This window comes from Cuculus canorus, chromosome 8 (genome assembly GCF_017976375.1).
Source record: "Cuculus canorus isolate bCucCan1 chromosome 8, bCucCan1.pri, whole genome shotgun sequence".
Taxonomy (NCBI): Eukaryota; Metazoa; Chordata; class Aves; order Cuculiformes; family Cuculidae; genus Cuculus; species Cuculus canorus.
The window spans coordinates 1,902,501-1,925,649 of record NC_071408.1 but is presented as its reverse complement, the minus strand read 5'-3'; the positions used below and the strand labels follow the sequence as shown (position 1 = coordinate 1,925,649).

The 23,149-nt window shown below is 50.0% G+C and overlaps 1 protein-coding gene and 1 long non-coding RNA gene across 2 annotated transcripts in view; one reads left to right on the top strand and one right to left on the bottom strand.

Annotated features, from left to right (window-relative positions):
* The window catches only part of COLGALT2 (collagen beta(1-O)galactosyltransferase 2), a 59,318-nt gene that overhangs the window by 30,763 nt on the left and 5,406 nt on the right, over positions 1-23,149 (top strand). Inside the window, exons 2-8 of the mRNA XM_054073574.1 lie at positions 8,458-8,568; positions 10,453-10,570; positions 11,488-11,622; positions 15,068-15,272; positions 19,796-19,915; positions 20,369-20,445; positions 22,288-22,394. Coding sequence (XP_053929549.1) covers positions 8,458-8,568; positions 10,453-10,570; positions 11,488-11,622; positions 15,068-15,272; positions 19,796-19,915; positions 20,369-20,445; positions 22,288-22,394 — 873 coding nt within the window. The remainder of the gene's footprint in view (positions 1-8,457; positions 8,569-10,452; positions 10,571-11,487; positions 11,623-15,067; positions 15,273-19,795; positions 19,916-20,368; positions 20,446-22,287; positions 22,395-23,149) is intronic.
* Positions 20,452-23,149, bottom strand: part of LOC128852935 (uncharacterized) — a 3,065-nt gene continuing 367 nt past the window's right edge. The window contains exons 2-3 of the long non-coding RNA XR_008451083.1: positions 22,180-22,381; positions 20,452-22,077 (exon numbers count right to left, since the gene is read on the bottom strand). This is a non-coding gene — a long non-coding RNA (uncharacterized LOC128852935). The remainder of the gene's footprint in view (positions 22,078-22,179; positions 22,382-23,149) is intronic.

Sequence of the window (23,149 nt, the reverse complement as noted above, 5' to 3'; positions counted from 1 at the left end):
TAAAGCCATAGCTACAAAAACTTTTTCTCGGGCCGTTTCAATGGTGCAGCAGCTTTCTGGTGGTTCTCCACTGCCTTGGGAGCCTCCTCCTCGCTGGGTTTCAGAAGTGTTTTGAATTTTTTTCCTCCCCTCTAGGTTTCATGCCTTCTCTCCTGGTCTTTCCCAGTGTGCTGTTTCCTAGGGAAGGTAATTCATCACTGGTTCACAGTGGAAACTGCCAGTTTGGTGGCTTTTATGTTTTGTTATGGTTTTCCAAGCCTGGCAGCATTCAAACGAAAAGGCAAGGAGAAATGACTCATCTGTTACTTTATTTGCCACTTGTTTTGGAAAAATCTAGATCTGAATTTGAATTTGGCTGCAATTAGGGCTCCGTTGCTGGATTGTATTTGTTTATGTTTTTGGCAGGGCTGCGTTCACACCCAGAATAAGCGCAGTTGCCAGTCAGGGCAGCCTGTGTGTCGCTGAGCGCAGCTCTCTGCTCAGACCAGGGAGCTCTTTCAGCTGCCCAAAGTGACTCAAAACCGTTGGTTGCAGGGTCTGAACGATTCCGGAGCCTCTAGTGAGCCTTACGCAGCTAGAAGGCACCTGCTGCGCTCTGTTCATCACGTGTGATTGGTGTTACGGTAAAAAACATTGGACCTTTGCTGCAGCTTGTTAGGAAAGGCTTGTGCTGGATGAAGTAGCGTGGCTTTTCTGATGCTTTTGGGCTTTGAAATCCCTGGTGTTGCCCCAGAGCATGCGGACAACTCCCCGTGCAGCGCAGTGGTGCTGCTAGCTCAGGGCAGAAGGTTGTTGTGACCGTGCGGAGAACCTGCTCTGAGGTCTGAGCTTTCTGCTAACCCTCTCAAAGCGTCTGATGGGGCCAGTGTTGGCTACGGTCCTCATAACAAGGGTCGGGGACGCTGCTCTGCTGAGCCAAAGCCTGAGCTGTTCGGTGGCAGCGCCTTTCTGTCTCCAAGACCTCGGGTCTCCTCTGGCCCAGACTGGCCAGATACCCTCATGAGGTCTTATGCTTGGGGGAGGTAATTTCCTTGGGTATAACTGTAGAGCTCTTCTTAATAAGCTGGAAGGTGGCAGATCCCAAGCCTTGCCAGAGCTGGGACTGAAATGCCACATAAACTAGGAAAGATGGAGCTCCGCGAGTGAACTCCTTCCCTTCTGTCCCACTGCTTCAGGTGTGTGAGGGCTTGGAGGGGTTCAAAGTCCAACCTGAGTATTTGGGCAGCTCTGTCAGCACAAGTTGTGGAACACATAATGCAGAAATAGGCTTCCTTTTTGAGATGTAACCTCTCTCCGCATGCTTTTTTTTGCGGCTCTGCTTTCTGGGAGATGGCCAAGGGGAGCTACCGGTGCTTTTGTCCCCGTTTCTATGCTACAGTTGTTAGGAGTGATCTGCTAACAGGCTTTCCATTGACTTCGGGCTTCACTTTGGACGAGACCCTGCAGGTTTAGGGCACATGGCCAACTTACTTGTTTCAGTGGAACTCAATATCTATATCCCATAGCAGGCCTTGTGGGTAAACTGAGTCTCTGGCTGCGAGTGGAGGGAAAGGCAGGCAGCTACAATGGATATCTCTGGATTTTCCTGGGGCTTGGTTACATACCCAACTTGGTCCTGCAGCGTGCAGAAGCAGCAGGAGCCTAAGAAAACCATGGATGTCCTCCTCCTGTGAGCCATCCTCGATGCCACCGCAGCTATCAGCAGCATCCTGAGCGTTGTCATCCATGGTGGTTGCATGGCGAGGTGATGGGTAGGACCTGCTTGAACCCGGGTGTCTGAGTTTGGCTCTCAAAGTGGGAAAGGATTTGGGAGCAGTCGGCTTAAACAGTGCAGATCCATTCTCTATGTAAAATTTGTTGCTGTGTAGTTCTACACTGGGTTGGGGGCAGAACCGAACACCCTCCTCGAGCCCCACAGCCTCCGAAACACTGCCAGAAAGGGAAAGGATCCTCCTTACAGCGTTAGTTTCTGAAAACTAGTTCAGAACTTCCAGTTCTGCCCTTGCTTTGCAGCAGACACTTGAACGTGAAGTACTTGCCCCTGTTTGAAGCCCTGCCTCCCTCCGTACCTCTTTGCCGAAGGGAAGAGTTGGTAAATGTTAAATTCAGTTGGAAAATCACTGCAGGCTCCTGGCCATAGAGTTTCCCACAGCTTGTGGTACAACGTGACCTGGGCTCTGACAAGCCAGAGCCGCACAGTGTTGGTTTTGTCCTGCAGTACTTTTCCTATACCGATGGTGAAGGTGAGAATTTTCTACTCTGACCCAGGGCTTGAGGTAAATAAACTGTAAATAGCTTGGAGGAGAGTAAGCTTGGATGTGAAGAAGTGAAAGGGTGATATTTTTGGGGGGTGGGGGAGAGGACGAGAGCCATCAAAGCCTAAATTAACTCACTCTAGCAAAAATAGTTTGAGCAGACATTATCAGCCTAAAAATATGAGCAGTCTGTAAAAGGATCTGTTTTCGTCCCATGCTGCTACTTACATGTTACTCAATTAAAACAGTAGGCGCTTAATGTTGTGCTTAATTTTCCACTATTCATGGTACCCGAGGTTTTTTGGGAGAGGGTGCTTTGCTGGGCATGGACAATGAGGGCTTGTGTCCGAGGTAAGACTACTGGTTAAAGCCAAAGTAAATATTGCAGTGGTTGTAGTTATGCCGAGACAAGCCCCTGTGTGAATGTTCTCATGCAAACGTTCTTAAAATTTAACTTCTGTTTATTGGAAATGGTTTTAAATCCAAGAGGAAAAAGCTGCCATGTTACTGGAATAGCAGTGTCCATCTGGAGGTCTGTGCCAGTTTAATAAATTCAACTTTCTTTTCAGAGAGTGGTAGGAATTTAGTATTTTTTCCCCTGTTACTCCACCAGTCTTTCCTGGTTGTGTCGGCTTTAGGCTGTAAATCTTGCAGGAGACTGTTTTTTCTTTAATTAAATTCTAGACATTGTTAATGAGGTTTTTAAACATGAAATTGCCTCCCTTTTAGTGCAAAGGTCGTTAATGTAACCTATTCCTTCTGAGAGAAACCCCCCGTTAAAGTCCTTTCACTCTGATTACTGGTTGCAGGGAGAGTGTTGGCTTTGAGTTGAGAGTTGCCTGCGTGGAATCTGTTGAACTTCACCAGGTCCCATGCCTGGGAAGGAAGAACTCTTGCAGTGACGTAGGCTGGGGAGCCTGAAAAGGCTCCTGGGATCCTGTGCACCCGTAGTGCACGGCAGCCTGAACCCAAGCGAGCACCTTCCTGGTAGTGAAGGTCACCTGCATCGTGGGCAGCAGGAACCTGGCGGTAAAGGGGGAAGGGTTATTCCCCTTTTGTTTAACCCCGTCTGGAATACTGCGTCTAATTTTGAGTCTCTTGGTTGAGAAAGATGTTAACAAGCGTGAGCAAGTCCAGCAGAGAGCCATGAAGATGATGAGATGTTGGAGAATGATACTCCTCGCCAACCAGCTCCTCTTCTTGTGGTCTTGCACTTAGCATTTCTTCTTGTAACTCCTGCTTGGTCTTGGCTGCACAAATGCTTCAGACTGATCAACTCAAAAGATGTGACTGGAACCTGCTGCCAGGCGAAGGACAATGCTGATGAGCTCAAACTCAAACAATAGTACCGTGCTCACCAACCCGCTTTCAAAAACATACCCCAAACTATCGAGGCATGGCCATAGACTAAGGGTGGTGGCGTCTGCTGTGGTGTTCTTGATGAGCTAAGTGGAGCTGGGTTAAGGTGGCCTACTCTCTTCATCCTGTCAAATGTATTCCGTTGGCCAGGAAGGATCAGAGGATGTAGTAGTACTAAACACTTTTCCAGTAGAGGCAAGTGAGGAGGGAAGATAACATCTGTGATGTGGCTTTCGCCATCATACTTGGAGGACATGCAGAGAAGACCTGTTGGTCTGCACTGCCTCTCCCCACTAACGCTGTTGTAGGAGGAGGTTGGAATTGCTTTTCTGCAGGTGCTGGAGATGATGCTTAACCTCACCTGCTGTGAGCCCTTTCCAGGCGGAGTCAGCCCAGGACACTGCCAACACAGCGTCTTCCGTGACAAAAGAAAGAAGAGTAAGAAAGGTGTGAGAAAGCTTGTCCTCGGTTTCTTACGTGAACGTTGATCCCATGGCCTTATCTCACTGTACCAGGCATGACACAAGTGTTGACTGCTCTGTCCTTGTGTCTCAGCCCTTCCTGATTGTCATCACCCAGGGAAGCGAAAGTCACTTTTCCTGAACTGGGGGAGATATGCACCGTAGGAAACAGACCACCAGTGGTGGTGGTGAGATGTGCAGCCGAGATAGCCTTAACATCTCAAAAATGGATTAAGAATGAACAGGGTCCAACTGGTCCACCCATCCGAGTCAGAGCACTGACGTTTGAACTGTGTACTCAGCTTCCTGAAGCCCCACAAACTGTGTTAGAGCAGAAGTGCTTATAGATGGGAATATCCTGATGTGCCTCTTGGGACCTGAGGAGCTCTCGCTGCCAGAGGGAAGTCCTGCTCATAGTTTTATTTGCCTGGTTTTCTTGTGCAGGGGTTGTTTAAGAAGAAAAAGGAGAGGAAAGGGGGAAAAAAGTGTGCCTTCTTTTCCATACAGGGCATTGCAAACACCTTAACTGCTGTTTTTTCGAGGGGGGATGTGTGGACTGGTTCAGATATTACAGTTGGAGTATGTGCCGATTTGTTTGATGATAAATGTGGATTGTTCTGAAACTCATAGTGACATTTGCTTTTGGGAATGGCTTGGGTTGTTTTGGTTGGGGTTTTATTGAGGCTCAAAGCTGGAAAAACAAAGGTTTGCCAAACTGCTAGTCATAGGGCATGTTTCATCCAGGGTGTGACAAACTTTATTGCGTTTGCGAGCTTCTGGGCTTAGAAATGCTGCTGGGTGGATAGTCCTGGAGACTTCAGTCCTTTATTGGTGCCAGAGCTTTCTCTCACCAGTCTTTGTAAAGGTCCACTGGGATGTGAATTTACCTTCTCCATAACACCCTCATTACAGCCTGGGCAGTGCAAAGCCCTTTTTCTTCTAGCAGTTTCCTTGTGGGTAGATCTAGAGGTTCCTCCAGGCTCCCATTCACGTCTGACTTCTGTCTGGAGGTTGTTAGCTGTCGAGGTCTTCTGGGGTGGATTTTGTCAAGGGCGTGCTGCCCCACCAGGAGCAGGATGGAGAACCCCAGGTGTGGAGGGTCTGGGAAGCTCCTTCCCTAGGCAGCCCTTAGCGTAGGGTCAGATCAGGCAGCAGTGGGTTTTGGTGTGCTGTGCCCTTCTCTCCGGACGGTGGTGTGTCCAGGCAGTAGAACTTGTGCAGTCCACCCTCACAGGAACTGGAGACAAAAACGGGATAGGACGATAGGGCTCATCCTGGAGCCCTCTTGCCTTGCCCGGGGAAGCCAAGAAGAGCTAGGCATTGAGGACAACTAGCTTTGGAGGGCAGAGTAACTGTCAACCACTTGCAACTTTAAGGTTTCCTCTGCTAGTCAGAGTTTTGGGCTTTATGGAGCAACTCTGAGTGATTGAAGAAACGGCGTTCTCTCATGGGAATAATTCTCTCAGAGGCTGACTTGCCTATGTTTTTACTTTTTTCTTGCCAAGGAGATGGTTTAATTTGTGAATTTTGGGTTCTGTGGCTCATCCCTGCAAACAACTCCTCCACTTATACATTTTGGGCTTGATTGGGCACAAACCTCCAGCCAGAGGAACACCAAGACTAACGTGACCTCCACGCAGCTGAAGCTTCCCCTTTCCTCCCCCAGACTGTGGCAAACCCTTCCATATCTCCCCACTGGTGTTACGCAAGGTTAGAAGGACTGGGATGAGTCTTGCTGAGGGAAATGGGCGCGTGCATCCAACTTTGTGGGATTTGCGTGCTTCTTTTAAGGGTTTGCGGGATCCTTAAAGACTAGCCTGGACCTGGCAGAAAATATAGTGAAAGATGGTCTTTGCTGTTCTTCAGGATGGCCGTCATCACCTTCGCTTGGTTTGCGCAGTGCCTGATCGCAGTGTGATCCCACCGTAGAGCAGGAGCTTCTTGGAGCCACTGCAACTCCAGTCATGACTGTGAACAAAAACCCCATTTTCACAGTTCTCTGGTATTTTAGGAATTTCAGAGCTGTTGTTCACTGCCTGCACAGCTGGAGTGGGGGAGGAAAGCAGAACAAGGCCAGTGAAATGCACAGTGCCGGTGGGAGGCTCCAGCAAGTGTGCGGACACATGGGCTTGGGTGGGTGAGAACATGTAGAGCAGGTTTGACGTAGTCCGGTCTACAGAGTCAGCACTACGGCTGTTTCAGTCCAGTTAAATGTCCTCGCAAACTATGTTCTAGTGCAAGGTCTTGGTCAGAAAGCAAACCCTGAAGTTCTGACTAAGCCCAGCCTTGCTCTGTCCTAGCAAAGAAACCAGCCTCCATTCACTTGCTGAACTTTAATTAGTTATTGTTTTAATAGACAGGGATAAATACTCAACAAATAAGCTTCCTGTCCTTAAGTGACCGTGTTCTTCTGATTATAAATAAACTTAATATCTGAATTCTTGATTATTTTTTAATTTAAACCAGGCTAAACCCATGGGATTGACATCTTCCCGTTGCGTGAACTTGAAAGGGTTCATGCCCTGATTCTTGTCTGGAGGATCATGCAATGGCTTTGCCTTGAGGTATTGCCCTGAAATAGCTTGGAGTAGCTCTGGAGTTTGGGATGTACCCCCTTTCTCGGTTCACTGTGATCTCTCCTAACTACTGGTGTCTCTGGCTTCAAGTTAGAGTGGAGGATGCTTGGGAAGTGCCTTTGGGTCTCCAGAGCTGGAGGAGAAAACAGGAATTTATAGGAGTTGACGGCAGCTTAGCATGGCTTTCCAGCACCAACTTCCCTATCTCTCCATGGGACCTTTGGGAGTATTTATACCCCAACAGAGATATAAAGTGTAAATTCGTGGAGCTTGCGGAGCTGTGGCAGCCCGGGCCACGTCCTACCGCGGGGCTGCGATTTGCTGCCTTTCTGGCCAGGAAAAAATGAGCAGCCCTTTGGCTGGAGGGAATTTGCTGTGGGATCTGCCGAGGCCACGTGAGCAGCCAGGTGTTGGGTGTCCATAGTCCTCGTTCCAGGGAAACGTGTGCTGGAAAGGAGCAGCTGGGATGCGGCTTGGCTCGCTCACCCCGTAACCCGCAGGCTCGAGGATCCCGGGCAGAGATGAGCTCGTGGCTCCTTTGGGAGTGGTTCCACGTGATTACTGTCAGAGAATTGGATCCCTGCATCCTGTTCCAGTGCGCGTAGCTACACTCCTCATCCCTGAGGGAAAAGCATTCTTCAGATGCTGCTTTCGGGGACGATGGTGAAGGCTGTAGAGGAAGCAGGCGGGTTTCTCCCACCGTGTTGTTTGAGACTCAGTGCTGTTACAGCCAGAAAAGAGCAGAACAGAAGGTGACCCACAGCACGGGTGGTAGAAGCCCTTTGGAGCTTTCAAAGCCAGATTGAACGGGGCTCCAAGTAACCGAATCAAGTGGAAGATGTCCCTGCTCACCACCACCTTAAGGTCCCTTCCAACCCAAACCATTCTGTGATCTGCACAAAGCTCCTCTGTGTGTTTTCACCAGTTTGTGACCTCCGTGTCAGGAAAGTTTTGTTTGTCTACAGGGAAGCTGGGGAAGAACTCTTGATCAGGGATTGCAGGGATAGGGCGAGGGGGAATGGTTTTAAGCTGAAGGTGGGAAGATTTAGATGAGATCTTAGGAAGCAAAGTTTCCCTCTGAGGGTGAGGAGGCACTGGCACAGGCTGTCCCATCCTTGGAGGGGGGTTCCAGGTCAGGTTGGGTGGGGCTTGGAGCAACTTGATCCAGTGGGAGGTGTCCCTGCCCATCCTGGGGGGGTTGGATGGGCTTTAAGGTCCGTTCCAACCCAAAGCATTCCATGGTTCTGTGAAACAGTAGGAAAGCAAGGTGTCTGTCTCTGAGCCTTAGCCTTGCAGCTGCCTGTAGCAGGGTTGGGGGAAGGCGTTCTGATGCTGATGCTCGTGCGTGTCGAGCATCCCTGCCTACCACCCCGGGCTCGCCTTGGCCTTACACAGGGCAGTTGTGAGGGGCTGTGCTAACTGCAGCCGTGCGGCTTAAATGATGGGCGTGCAGGACGATAGAGCAAGCGGAGCAAAATCCCGGTGCTGCTGGAGATGAGACCTTTGCCGTTACCTTACCGTGGGGCCGTTGTGGTGGCCTGTTGTGTCTCTTCCAGCAGGTGAACTGAATGGATTTGAAGGAATGATGGCAGCAGTCAAGAATTCAGTACGTGGGCATTAAGAATAGAGAGTTCACTCCTGATTTTGTTTGATACTAAAGCTGCTGTGATTGCTGTGGGGCAGGAGGACATCAGCGGGTGGGCAGGGGTGCCAGCAACGCCGCTGTTTGGCTCAGTTACCAGCTGGAAAAAGGCAAAGGACCTCAACCGTGTGTTAATAAGGCTTTTTGTGCTCTCATTTTTCCAGGGTGGCCACTGACCACAACGTTGATAACACCACAGCGATCCTTAGAGAGTGGCTGAAGAACGTGCAGAACCTCTACCACGATGTGGAGTGGCGGCCGATGGAAGAACCCCAGTGAGTACCACCGTGGGGTTGGCTGAAGCTCTTCGGTGTGTAGGTCAAATTGTGCAGGTTTTCTGTTTAGTTTCAAACCAGGACATGTACTAAACGTCCAAGCCCTAACATATAGGGGTTTTTTGTTTGTTTGTTGGGGTCTGTCCCATTAAACTTTTTATTATGAAGCCTATAAAAAGGTCTCAGACTTCTGTGCAGCAGCTCATGCAGAACTTATTTTCCTTTCACTCATTTAGCGTCTGCAGCTGCGCTCTTTGCATGGTAAACAAATCGCGTCAAAAACTACAGGGAATAAAATCTGTCGTTCTTTTTCTGCGAGGAAGGAAAGGGATCCTAGCCCGTTCCCACAGCGTCTATGGAAGCTCTGTCCAGGACATCAAATCCTCAGGAAGTTCTGAGCCAGAGAACTAGATTTACTTCAGCAGATTGTGTCTTTGCATGACTTACACGATCATTGCTTTGAAATACGATGATTTAAATAGAACCCTTTTTTAGGGAATGATGGGCAACACCTATTTATATGCACAATTTCAAAGCCAAAGAATTGTGTGTTGGATTTTTATTGCCTTTCTTTTTTATTTTAAGATCAGCTGATGCTTGTTTTGTTCTCTTTCTTCCGTCTGGGATAAGTACATAAATTTCCCCTTCCTTTAGGCTTGCTTTGACTTTCAAGGCCCTCAGTGCGGCACTGGGGTGTTTGTGATGCAGACCCACAGGGAGGGTTTGTTCTCTTGTCTTTTTTGATCCTTCTGTTGGAATTGAGTTTTCTCAAACTTGGCTTTTGAAGTTCTGTAAGACGTTTTTTTGAAGTTCTCTGCTCCCTCCCTGGCACTGTTTCAAAGTCCTGAGATGTTATTCTCTATAGGACTCTGTCCCTGAGTTTCCTTCCATCTTGGTTACAAAGCATTTGCTTTTGGACCTGATCCTGGAAACAGAGATGTGCACGTAACTTTGCTCATGTGATGGAGCTCCGGGCCTTGGGTGTGGGTGTTTGTAGATTGAAGAGCTGCAGTTGGGTTGCGTTAACTGTTACTACTAATGCGCAGACCCTGAGGGAAACCAAATTGCCTTCGTCTTTGCATCCTCTGCTCTGTTGATTCTGGGCTCGAGGAAGCTGTATTTCTAGTCTTGGAGCCTGGCGGAGGACAGATGACTTTCTATGGGAGAGCTGGATCATAGAATCATAGAATAGGTTAGGTTGGAAGGGACCTTAAAGATCATCCAGTTCCAACCCCACTGGCTCAGGCTGCCCAAGGCCCATCCAACCTGGCCTTGAACCCCTCCAGGGATGGGGCAGCCACACCTTCTCTGGGCAACTTGTTCTGGTGCCTCATATAGTGAAGAAATTCCTCCTTACGTCCAGTCTCGATCTGCCCTTCTCCAGTTTATCCTCATTCCCCCTCGTCCCATCCCCACAGCCTTTGTGAACAGCCCCTCCCCAGCTTTCCTGTAGCCCCTTCAGCTACTGGAAGGCCGCTCTAAGCTCTCCTCAGAGCCTTCTCTTCTCCAGGAGAAGTAAATGAAGTAAACCAGGACGAAGTAAAGCAGCTCGGATTGCTGCAGTGGGGTCGGCTCTGCCTGCGCCAGGCAAGGTTCTGCTGCTGCAGCACAAACTCCGGGCTTTAGTGGTGTTGTTTTGCTCGTGGCTGTGTGATGGGCAGGAAATATTGCAGCACTGCTTGCTCTCCAGTGCCCTGGGTACACATCCAGTGCGAAACTTGGAATTATCTTCCCTCCAAACCTCTCCTGGGTTGCCTGAAGTGACTCCAGCAATGTATTTCTTTTGGAAAGAAGACAGCAAGGAACTTTTTTATGGATTTTTTTTTTTAATTACTGCAATAGGGCCCAGACATGGGTTGCAGTCACTTTCTTTTTCTTTGCTAGATCTTACCCAGAAGAAATTGGGCCAAAACATTGGCCGAGCTCCCGATTCACTCACGTGATGAAGCTGCGACAGGCTGCCCTGCGCGCTGCGCGAGAGAAGTGGTCAGACTACATCCTGGTAAATACAAGGTTTGATTTATTAACTGTCCTCAGGCCAAAAACTTTGCAGGTAGTCAGTCTGATACTTCAGGCTGTCAAAAGGTTTCCTCTGCATCGAAAGACAAAGCTCTCTGCAGTGCAGTGCTGCGTGTTGCTGCCTGGTCTGATGGGAAGAGACTTTGCAGCCAGGTGAGTCCCTGGGTAAGCCCGAGGGTTTCTCCTCCAGGGTCAGGGTTCAGTGTAGTCCTTGGTGGTGTGGGTTGGTACCTGCAGGGGTCTCTCCACACCAAACCCTGCCTGTTATCGATGAAACGGGAGAGAAATGGTTCTGCAGAACCGCTGTGGACAGGCGTTTGCCTTTGGTCCCTGCCGCAGCAGTTCGTGGTGGTGTTCGCAGCCTCTGGACACAGCCAGGCCGTGAGGCCAGTTTTTAAAGGTTGTTCTTCTTCACAGAATAAACTTGTCCGGAATTTTCAGCCATGTTCCTTTCCCTCGCAGCCCCCACATCCTTGTGCTGGAGTAACATTCTGTGGAGTCAGAGGGAAGCTCCGCATCTTTTCCCATCTCGTAGCTTTGTTGGAGGGACACTCACCCCTGGCTTTACCTGTAACGATGATGTGTCCTATGATATCAAAACCACCAGCTCAGTGCCATTTGGTTTTTTTGCCAACCTCATGTCTCTGGTTGCCTTTTTCATCGAATCACAGAATCACCAGGTTGGAAAGGACCCATTGGATCATTGAGTCCAACCATTCCTAACACTCCCTAAACCATACCCCTCAGCACCTCATCCACCCGTCCCTTAAACCCCTCCAGGGAAGGGGACTCGACCACCTCCCTGGGCAGCTGTTCCAGTGCCCGATGACCCCAACAAAGTGTCAGGGAACCCGTACCGTTTAATCTAATAACAAATTGCTTTTTCTCTTCCTTCCCTAGTTTGTCGATGCAGATAACTTACTGACCAACCCAGAAACCCTGAACCTGTTGATAGCAGAAAACAAGACCTTGGTGGCACCGATGCTCGAGTCTCGCTCTCTCTACTCTAACTTCTGGTGTGGCATCACCCCCCAGGCAAGTGACTGTGTGATCGGTGACTGCGCAAGCTGTGTTTTCGGAGGCCTCCTGCCTCGTGTCTGTGAAGCCGTGGGCATCATTTCTGGTCTGTGGGCTTTCCCATCTGCTTTCATAGTGTTCTCCTGAAAAGAAGCTGCTGTCGCTCTGAGCCTGCAGCGGCGTGTTGGCGTGTAGTGGTGTCATGCAGTCATGGCAGCTTGTGCCTCTCTCCCTCTTGGCACCCCAGTCTTGGGTGGGTATCTTTGGGAAAGGACTGTGTATTTATCGACAACGTAGGAATAGGGTTAGAGAGGATGTTGCAATCAAGTGGTGTTTTTCAAGCTTTGTTTTCTAACCAAGCTGTGAGTATGAGCAAAGCAATACGGGTTCTGCATTGGGTGTGCAGGCACATACCCAAAACTCGCTTCCTTATCTTTAATTCCTCACTGGAAAAAGCTGAGTCTGGAGGAAGCTGAACTTCCTTAGCCAGAAGTCCTGGGAAGCGATACAATCCCACTAACTACCAAAAAAAATACTGATACACACCCCAGAATTTATTTGAGGTGGCTCCATATGTTTGTGTAATGGCCTTAAAACTCGTGGTGCATGATTTTGGATGGGCTTTCCTGTACAGTGACGCTAATCTGAGAGGAATTTACCTTTCTGTCTGCAGCTGTCCGTTGTATATAGGTTATTTTTCTCACAGGTTAACAAGATTTACGTAGTGGAGCGACACCTTTTGCGCTGTAGGCAGAGTGTGTGCAGAACTGCGTACTGAAAGAGTACTGGGGTAAAGGGCAGAAGTGCTAAGCCTAGAAATGAAAGCTTCCTGTTACCTTTTCAAATCAGATGTACTGTGATAAGTATCAGATACAGAAATGTTGCATAGTGGAAACAGCATTTTTACAGCCAGGACGAGGTTGAGCTCTCGCTTCGCAACTTGATCCACGTCACTGTGGTGTTGGCTGGTCAGTGAGCACTCACCCAGTCACTTGCTCACTCCTGCCCAGTGGGATGGGAGAGTGAATTGGAAGGGATCCCTCCTCAGCTTTCCTGGACCCCCTTTCAGCACTGGAAGCTGCTCTAAGGTCTCCTCGGACCCTTCTCCAGGCTGAACAACCCCAACCCTCTCAGCCTGTCCTCTTAGTAGAGGTGCTCCAGCCCTCGGATCATCTCCATGGCCTCCTCTGGACTCGCTCCAACAGATCCATGTCCTTCTTGACGTGGGAAGGACTTGTCCAGTTCAGACTGACCGAGTAAAAATAGCAGGAAAAGGTCCTGAACTTTCCCATTGCTTTGGAAGTAAGGGTATAGATAAGAAAAGGGGAGGTGTAGATGAGTTTACTTGCTGGGGGGAAAAGCCAGCAGCAAATGCATCTTGCAGAATTTGGTGAAAATAGCTGCTCGGATGAAAAGGAACGTCCCCACTTGATATTTTGCTTCTCTCTTAGTTGCTGCTGTTGTTTCTTGGTCATTCGTGCTCTCAGCCTTGCTCTCCCTGGGGACTCGGGGAGGGAGTAGCAGCTGGAGCACGCCCTCAGCTCCGGCTCGGAGCAACAACAAACCAAACCCAGCTCCAGACAGCCTGACATTTAGCTCTCAGGAAGCTGACCTTAGGAGAGCACGGCACCAGTGCTGACAAGTTGGAGTCTTTCTTGACTGCACATGATTTATGAGCAGTGAAATGCCACAAAACCCCATAGTGAGTGCCTGGAGAAGGAAAGATTGGTTTCCAGCATCTTTCACCTGCGGGCATTCTCAGTTGTCTGTCGACAGATGAATGTCTTAACCCTTCCTTCAGTAGGAATGCTAATAAACTCCCTACCCACTCGCTCCTTCTCGTGAAAACCAGGCTGGCTGTGTTTAAGATCTCTGGTTCTCACAGTCACTATGGTTGGAAGGTGTCTGAGGGGCAGAGGGGGGAGGATGGACAGATGCATGAACAGGCAAATGCACCGTACCGCGCCGTATCCAAAGCAGTGGGACCAGCAGGGCAAAAGAGGGGATTCTCCCCCTCTATTCTGCTCTGATGAGACCCCACCTGGAGGCCTGCATCCAGTTCTGAAGTCCTCAGCACGGAAAGGACATGGATCCATTGGAACGGGTCCAGAGGAGGCCACAAAGATGATCCGAGCGCTGGAGCAGCTCCCACCTGAGGACAGGCTGAGAGAGTTGGGGTTGTTCAGCCTGGAGAAGAGAAGGCTCTGGGGAGAGCTTAGAGCAGCTGCCAGGACTGAAAGGGGCTCCAGGAAAGCTGGGGAGGGGCTCTCGATCAGGGAGTGCAGGAATAGGATAAGAGGGAATGGTTTTCAGCTGAAAGAGGGGAGATTGAGATGAGATCTTAGGCAGAAATGTTTTCCTGTGAGGGTGGGGAGGCCCTGGCCCAGGTTGCCCAGAGCAGTGGTGGCTGCCCCATCCCTGGAGGGGTTCCAGGCCAGGCTGGATGGGGCTCGGAGCCCCTGATCCAGTGGGAGGTGTCCCTGCCCATGGCAGGGGTTGGAACTGGATGTGCTTTGAGGTCCCTTCTAATCCAAACCATTCCATGATTCTACACAAAACCAGGGTAAAGTGGTTGTGCAGTGATTTGCTCGGCTGTTGCTAGGGTGCTCATGGAAAATATAACACAAAAGTAACCTTAACTTAATTTAGTGATTCATCATTTCTGCGAAGGCCAGAATCCGCTCTGGGTTCAACCATCAGCCGCGTTCAGATGTCTAATTGGCACGTTAGGACTTTCTCTCTGGGGGAAGTCGCGGATTTATTTCCCAATCCGATAGCTTTAGGCATCTCGCGCCTGCAAAACCAGCTGTGAGCCGCACCGTGTGGGTGTTGCACCCACGGAGCGGGAAGGTCAGCAGAGCCTTTGCCAACTGAGCCAAGTGAAGCGCAGAGAAGCTCTGTGGGGAGCGCTCAGGAGTGGGTGTTGAACCTGCTTGCCCTGCGGTGGGAGAAGCCAGGGATTCTTGCGTCACTGATGGAGACTGAGATGTTGCCTTTGCTGCAGTGAAGCAAATTCTTCTTTTAAAGTCGTGGTCAGAAGTTGCAGGTCCTGCTCTGTGAGATAATGAAATGCTCTTTGTGCCTTTTGGACTTGGAGCAGGATATGGATGCTCAGCAGCTTCCAGGATCAGACCTGAGGGTCTGTGTGCAAAAAAAAAAAATGGTTTTGGAGAGCCAAGGGTAAAAAGTCCAAGGTTGAAGCTCTGTTACAAGGGAATTTTGCAGTGGAAAGGGTTGGATTTCCAACAGCTGCTAAAAAGGAGAAAGAAGGTCAGGTTTTCAGTCTTGGGATGGAGATTGTTTCTAAATACTTGACGGAGCCCTTTCCAAAAGGGAGGACACTTCTGAATCTGAGAATTTGGCATGGATCTGTCTCTGCTGGGGAGGGCTAAGGGCTTCTGCTGGGGAGCATCTGTGAAACAGAAAGCTCTGGTAACAAGCAGCCCCCTCCTTGTGTCTGCAGGGCTATTACAAAAGGACCCTGGAATATCCGTTGATTCGGGAATGGAAGAGGACGGGCTGTTTTGCTGTCCCGATGATTCATTCCACGTTCCTCATTGACCTGAGGAAAGAGGCCTCCACCAAGCTGACGTTCTACCCCCCGCACCAGGACTACACCTGGAGCTTTGATGATATCATGGTCTTTGCCTTCTCCAGTCGCCAAGCAGGTATGTCTGGAGCCTTTCCTGGGGAGGATTCACGAGTAGAGACGTATCTCCACTTTGAGTTCACTGGCCTTAAAGTCCTGTGTTGACTTTGGTGGTCAGTTAAGACCCTTTCCTCTTCGGAATGTGGTTGGGGATGAGCAGCAGCAGTGACCAGCAGTGCAGCTTAGAGTCACAGCCAGCTTTAAAGGACATGGGGGCCGCTCTTGGTGTGGGGGCAGAGTTTTGGAAACAAAACGTGTGGCGTCCACCCTCCATCTGTGTCACAGCAAGATGGTAGTGAGCAGAGGGGAACACTGGAGAGTGGAAAGCCTTCTCGATTTGTAGGTAGGGTATCCAAAGTCGCTACTCCCAGGATACTCCGTGAGGAAGGGGGCAAGTGACCATTTCTAGATGTAGCAGCCCTTGTGCAAACAAACCCAAGTTGCTTACCCACAGTGCTGATGAGGCTTTGCTTCGTGGCAGCTCAACAGGAATTCCCTGAGAGCTGGGAGGCTTTCGCTTTGGGTTAATATTTTTTCTGAAGGCAAAATCAATGCAGCTTTTGGAGGAATGGTGTGGAATCTGCGGGCTGTGCTGAGAGGAAATCTCTTGCAGGCCAGAGCAGGTTAGAGTTGGTGTCTGAGCAGTGAAATCTCTGCATGCTTGACATCATATCACTGGTACTTAGGGAGAAGGAGCCGAGCACTGAGATCCTTTGGGGCACAGCAGAGAGAGAACAGGTAGCGCTCCAGCTGGTGCTGGGACCGGTGTCTGCGGGGCAGTGGGAGGCTTTGTGCGGCTTGAAGGACAGGAGTCCTTTCAGGCCAAGCCACCACCTCAGCGTCCTCTTCTTTTGCCTGGAAGAGCTGTTGGTGTTCGCAGAGAGCTCTGCGTGTCTCAGAAGTCACTGTCTCTTAAGCGTGTGCTGCTGCTTGTAGGTGTGGTGGGGATGCTCAGTCCCATTCATTTCTGGAGAGATGGATCTGGTGGGTGGTCTGTCTCCTGCAAAATCCTGGCTGGCAGACCTGCTTGTAGCAGTGTCAGAGCTGAAAGGACCTCCTGGGAATGTTTTTAATGGCCATCTGTATTGCTCTTTGCCCTTCTGTGTTCAAAAGGGGAAAGTTTCGGGCCTTGTAAAGGAAAAAAAAGACTGATGAAACCTCACGCGTCCTTCTGTGCAGAGCTTGGTGGCTGGGTTTGCTGGTTTACTGAGGTGAGTTAGTAGGGAAAAGTTGTTTGTGGGTCCCCTGAGTGATGCGCAGCTGGTGATACCCATCCTCTCTCTCTGCAAAAGAGGTGAAGTTAAGGCGAGAAGGGAGATTGGTTCCTCGGGGAAGAACAGGCAGAGGGAAAGTGAAGGAGTGTTGTTTGTTGTTGCTGGCAGTCACTTCTGCAGAGGTGACAGGCTGAGAACGCTGCCTTTCCCACCATTTCCAGACCAGCACAGCAGCCACCAGCATTCCTTTTGGGGATATTTCTAGTTTGAAGTTCTTGACAGCACTGAAAAAGATGAGGTTGTCTTGGCAGACTAAGTAGGGCTGTTTAAAACTCAGCTCCAAGAGGATGAGGGGCATCAAATGAGAAAGACGAATGATAGAGGAGAGGCAGCAAGAGCTGAGATGAGAGCCCTGAGGGGGCAGAGGCAAGAAGTGAACTTCCAGGGCACCTTTGGGGCTCTGACTTTCGGAGCTTGGGACTTGGGTAGATTGGCTCCAGAGGAGAATTGAGGTTTATGTCTGGATAACAAAGCAGGCTCCTTCAACTCTACCTGCTTTACTTGTTGCCTCCGACAGCTCTCCCAGGAGTGCAGCATCCAGAGTGTGGCAACTGCACTGCATTAGCTTCAGCTACTGAAGAAATATTCCAGGGATTCAGACTCATCGTTTTTTCCTTCCATCCTGGAACACTTTGCTTTTTTCCAGGACTGACCCATGGCATGAAAGGCTTTGCTTCAGCAAAGCCCATTGATCTGCTCAGATTGTTGGCTTGTGTCTTGGGCTAAAAGGATAAAAAGATGACATCCCAAGTTCCAAATTGTGAAAAACGTATGGACTTTGGGGTAAATTCTTTCTAGGAGCCATTTCACTGACTTCCCCGAGGTCATAAATTATGGTGGCTTTTCTCCAGGCTGAGTACTGTACTGAACGGTGCAGATCAAACCATCAGTTTTCAACAGCAAATCTGCTGCTCGAAGCAACTGTTTTGTGACGCTCCAAAGAGATTGTCCCATATCTTCCGAGAGGATGTGGCCTGTGGTGGAAGATCAAAACTCGACTTGGGTGTCTTGGTGGACAGAGGTGGACCCTGTAGAGCCCCTTGGACTCGTGAGGGAGCCCTTCGCCATCCAGATCTCCTGAGCGTCCTCCCAGCTGGATGCCCGGATGGCCGAGAGCCGGCCAGCAGGAAGGTCTGGTCACAGGGCTGTGGGGGAAATCGAGGTTGCTTAAACAACGTTGTGGATTTAGGGCATGGCTGTGAACCCTGGTCGCTGCCTTACAAAGCCTAACGATAACACAAATATCTATAGGCTTATCTGTCCCTCGTAGCACTTGTTTATTTTATTATCAAAACAGAGCTGGAGAGCGTCTCCTTCTCCTCGTTTTAAAGTAGCTTTGCTATTTTAAAGTAGCTTTTATCCCAGAAGGAACAGAAATACAGGCAGGAATCTGTGCAGATTAACTGTGTTTAAGCCAGCGGAAGGTAAGGGCGGAGATCAGTGAGCCAGAGAAGATTAGTTGATTAGATCAGTGCCAAATCCATTAATGTCAGCAGGTAGTATGTTTTATTCTGCCGTTTACCTAAATTGCAGCTGACAGCTGAATGTGTTTGGGCGAGCAGGGTAGCCAGCAATTTGCTTACAGAACCTAAGATGGTAGAAACGCCGGCGTCATTAATGCAGACAGTTCTGCTCTGCTGAAAAATACCAGGGAGCGGAAGGACTAATGCATGAAAGCATCAGCACACCAGGTAGTGTCTGCTTTTCCTCTGTTTCCTAGAGGGAAGGGATGGCCGTGCTTGTTTCATTAAAAAAGAAAAGGGGGAGGAGGGTGGCAGAAAGTTTGTAGGTTCGCATTTTGCTTTAAATCTGCTCGACCGGTTGTATGTGTTCCGGCTGCTTTCAGACTGTGGTTAATTAATGAAGGATCTTACCAGAGCTCAGTGCAAAACAATGGAAGTATTTTGCTCTGGCGTCTCGGGATGTGGCTTTGGAGTGTGTTGCCTGATGTGCCTGTGTCCAGTTAGAGCTGACGGTGAGCAAGGTCTTGGTCAGCCCAGAGCAGAGTGGTTTCGAGGCTCACACCTTGCTGGGATGTTCCCAGTGAACCGGGTCGGCCGCGGGTGGGTCTCCCGTGCAAAGGCATCTGCTCGCGGGAGAGGGTTTGCATCTTCTCTTTGTTTCGCACCTTCAGATTCAGCTCCTTGAAGGAGCGGTTGCAAAAGCTTTTGAGTAGAAGGATGTTATCGCCTCTTTCTGAGAGCATCTTTTCTCCTTGCCGATGTGCCTCTAGGATTTTCCTCTCATCTTCGGGGTACTGTAAAAACTAGTCCTGGAGAGGAAAGGGCCGTGTTTGGTGATAGACTGGGCACTTCCAAGGTGGTTATCCTATGTATACCTCAAAGTCCTTTGCCAACATGGGTGAAAATGTCTTTATTTTGTAGCCAAAGCAACCAGAAGCAGAAAGATGCTTGACTGCAAAACCCAGAGTGAACCCCTTGCTGGGGACATACCCCGTGGCTATACCCACACCTTAGGCCTTGCAGCTTCATCCCGTGTGATCCCAGGGGAGCTGAAGGCCTGGGTCCCCATTTGGCCAAAGCTGGCGATCGGATTTGGCTCCTCCACCTGGAAGAGTCACTCCGTGTTTCTTGTGGTCTGACAAAGAAGCCTTGCAAAGCTCAGCCGAAAGCTCCCATCCCCGGCTCACCACGATGGGTTTGTTGCAGTTTTGCCCTGTCTGAGGCTTCCTTCCCTGGTAGACCCCTGCCTCTCCTTCAGCACAGCTGCGTGTGGGATCCCGTTCGGCTCCTGTGATGCTCATTGCATCGCTTGAGGCTGCCGTACGCTTAGGGTGATAACCTGGTCCTGCTCTGGGTCTGTGAAGAGGTTGTGCCAGGTCTGAGCAGTGCTGGTGGAGTTTTGGGGGTTCTGTGGAACCCCCACTTACCCAGCTGCGTGTCTCAGATGCTGCTTTTGCTAAAGGCTGGTTCTGCCTTCTGCTGTACAATTTGTTTTCAGAGCATGAAGGCAAAGGCCAGAAGAGACCCACTCTCTGGTCCAAGAGGAGGGTTCTCAGTCTCTCCTGGGAGAAAACTGGTTGCAGATAAAAATATTTGCTGTTAGGGAGAAGTGGAAATCGGTTTCGTAGGAGAAGTCACTTTCTGCTGGCCGAATAAAACCAAAGATGGCACTGTGATGTCTTTTAATTGTTTGCTTATGACGCAGAACTTATTGGGACTGAGGACCTGACAGAAGTTTGGTTGTGGCTATGTAGCCACGGAGTGGTGAAATCCCCCGATGACTGTTCTTTTTCTGTGATCCCCAGGAATACAGATGTTCATCTGCAACCGTGAACACTATGGTTTCCTTCCCATGCCCCTGAAGTCGCACCAGACGCTACAAGAAGAAACCGAGAACTTTGTGCACACGCTGATTGAGGCTATGAGTAAGTTGGTGTCCCCTGCTACGATCGGGCCCCCCCAAGTTAGTGTTGGCAGAGCTGTCTTGCCAGCAGCCCAGCTCTCCTCCCCTTGGGACTCTGCATCTTGATCTGACTGTTTTCCTACTGTTTTAATACGTAGCTTTGTGTTTTCCACTGCTTTTGTGCCTGGGGATGTAATCGCTGCAATCAGGTCACAAAAGCCCTTAACTTCCCCAGATCGAATGCAAAAATGCAGCTTTAATGCGGAGAGGGTGCTGCAGAAGGTTGGTTTTGTTGTGAGCTCTGTCTGGCAGGTGCCTTCGGCTTTGCAACGTGAATGCTTTCTGCTGCACCGACTCCTGCACCCGTTTCCTATCCCAAGTCTCTGGGTCTTCCAGGCCCACTGATGGAAACGTGTATATATATCAGTACAGATTATACATGAGGGTAATGCGTGGGATCTCTCCTCTCTTTCAGTTGATCGTCCTCCCATTGAGCCTTCTCAGTATGTCTCTGTTCCTCCGAAGCACCCTGACAAGATGGGATTTGACGAAGTAAGGAACCTGTTTTGCTGTCAGTGGCTTTGTCTTCCTGTTGATCACTTAAATGACCTGAGTTCACCCTAGACCTGAGCTTCCAGCCATTTCCTTTAGAGTGTATTATCTTTTCACATAGTTAGCTCTTGCCTAATAACTCATCTTTTGGATTGAGACTGCTTGCAAGGAGAAACCGGCTGTCCCTGTGTGGGGAGAACTGCTGAGCTCAGGGAACCGGAGGGGAAAGGGCTGGGGGAGCGTTCTTTCCCTCTGGCATTTGCTGCAGGGAAATGAGACCCATCAGGTCTGTGGGCTCTTAGTACCTCTCACGGAACCCCTGATGAGAAGCGCGGGTTTGTGCAGGGACGGTGCCCAGCAGGTCTTTGGGCTGCCTGTCTTGATGGCCTGGATGTTCTAATCCAGCCAAGAGGAGACGGCAGAATTGAGCCTGAAAAGCGGGTTCTTTAGCTCCCAGGTTCTTGTGTTGTTTCCTCTACATCTGAGTCTGCGGAGCAGCTTGGCAGTCCTTCCGTTCTGGTCTTTTGGGAAAACTCTCCTGCTTTCCAGTGATAGGAGGGAACGATTTCCCTTATCCAAGAGAGAGACTGGAGAGCCTGGAGCAGCTGGAGGACTGGGCTCTCTGCTACCTACGTCCTGGAGGGAGCGAGAATCCTGCCTGATGTCTCCTGACTGTGGCAGGTTTCCCCCTGCAGCACATTTTTCCGCTATGACCTTCAGTAAAAATGAACTGGTAGGATAGTTGCTGACCACGACCCTGCAGAAATTCCGACTCTCTCACGTTGCAGAGAGCGGGCGCTGAGTGAGGAGATGGGGCTGGAGCGGCATCTGCTGTGCTTTCGTTCAGCAGTGTCCAAGTTGTCCCCCGAGCCAGCAGTCCCTGTGGGTGCAGCTGCCAGGGTGGCAGTGGCACCGTGACCGCAGGAGTCGTGGGGATCAGGGCAGCCTTTGTTTTCATGGCGTATTCTGCTACATCTGTTTACACGACTCCTAAAGTCTGAACCTGATTTGGCTGTGTGTGTTTGAGCATCTGTGTCCAGGACACAGCTGGTGGAGGCTTTTTCCGTGTTGTCCTTTGTGGCTGTACTTTATTTATCGAATTCATTATTTTTGCATTTGTACTGACCTAGAATTTGATCCGCTTCTTACTGGGATGAGGTTTTGCTCCACAGGCTACAGAGCTGCACTTGTCTTGCCTGGCATTGAAAAATATCCCTGACCCTCTGCAGTTTACCTGCAAATGAAGGTTCAGCCCTCTGTGCTCCACCACCGAGTCCATCTCCTCGGGGCTTGGGCTGAGCTCTGCCCAGACACCTCCGTTCCTGCTCTGGGCTCTCTGCTCTGGCAGAAAGGGGTAGCAGCGGAATTTCAGTGCCCAAACTAATTACAAAAAGCTTCTCTTTGCTGTGCCCTTGTCCTTGGGCTCACGGATAATCCTAAATACAGGCAGTGGCAGTGGCGTGGAGAACTGTGTGGGTCAGTGTTCCTCTGGGACAGGAGCTGGAGATGGACGTTTTACTCTATGTTTAATATCAATCGAAACATCTATATATTGGGAAATTATAGGCTTGACTGTAACTGGTCTCCTGTCACCTTTATTGATCCTTGAAGAGCAGCTTTCCTCTGTGAACACTGAGAAAAAGTAATTGTTAAGAGAACGAGCCTCTAACCTTTCAACTCAAAACCAACACCAAGGTTTTGACAAATTCCAAGGAACCTGGAATGAGAACGTACCTGGTAGGATCTGCTTTTCCAGCGGGGCTGCCGGAGGGGAGCGGGCTGGGATTCCCTTTAATTCCTCACACCCGAGCTGGGAGGCTGACGTCTTTCTCTTCAACCCAGATTTTCATGATCAATCTGAAGCGTCGGAAAGACAGGCGGGATCGGATGCTGCGGACTCTGTATGAGCAGGAGATCGCGGTCAAGGTAGTGGAGGCTGTGGATGGAAAGTGAGTGTTGACTGGGATTGCCGATGTTTGCAAAGAGTGGGTTGTGCTTAACTGCTCACAACCATCTCTGCCCCATCCCTGGAGGTGTTCCAGGCCAGGTTGGATGGGCCTTGGGCAGCCTGAGCCAGCGGGAGGTGTCCCTGCCCACGGCAGGGGGTGGGACTGGATAATTTTTAAGGTCCCTTTCAACCCAAACTGTTCTATGATTCTATTCCATGATCTCCTTGGATGCCCTGACCTCCCTTCTGGTGGGGAAGGGTGGGCGGCAGAGCACGAGTGACTATCACTTGTATTTCCCTAACAGCCTGTCTGGAGCAGTTTTTGCTCCGTTTCTTTTCTTCTTTTACAATTAGTCAGTCTGCGTGAGAGAACCGGGGCGGTGTGGTTCCGAACAGGGTGAAAATCAGGTTAAAATCACACTGATTTCAGTGAATTGCAGCACTTGCATACAGGAGTCAGCGGTTATGTCCTGGGAAGATCATCCGACCTAGTGCTGTATTGAGCGTTGAGCCTGACAGCCCTTTCCAAGCTTACTCCGAGGTGTAATAAGACCTTTCTCTAATGAGAAACTAAAGCAGAAGCCTGGGAGGTGCAGAAGGGCCCGTGGGAGCCTGGAACCCACGTGCCATCTAGTGGTCCTTGAGACTCGGGTACCCAACGAGACCGATAGAACAACAGTCGAAGCCTGAAAAGGCGACGGTCCCCCACCAGAAGTCATTGGCAGAATTAAGGGTGTGATTTGTCACTTGATTTTA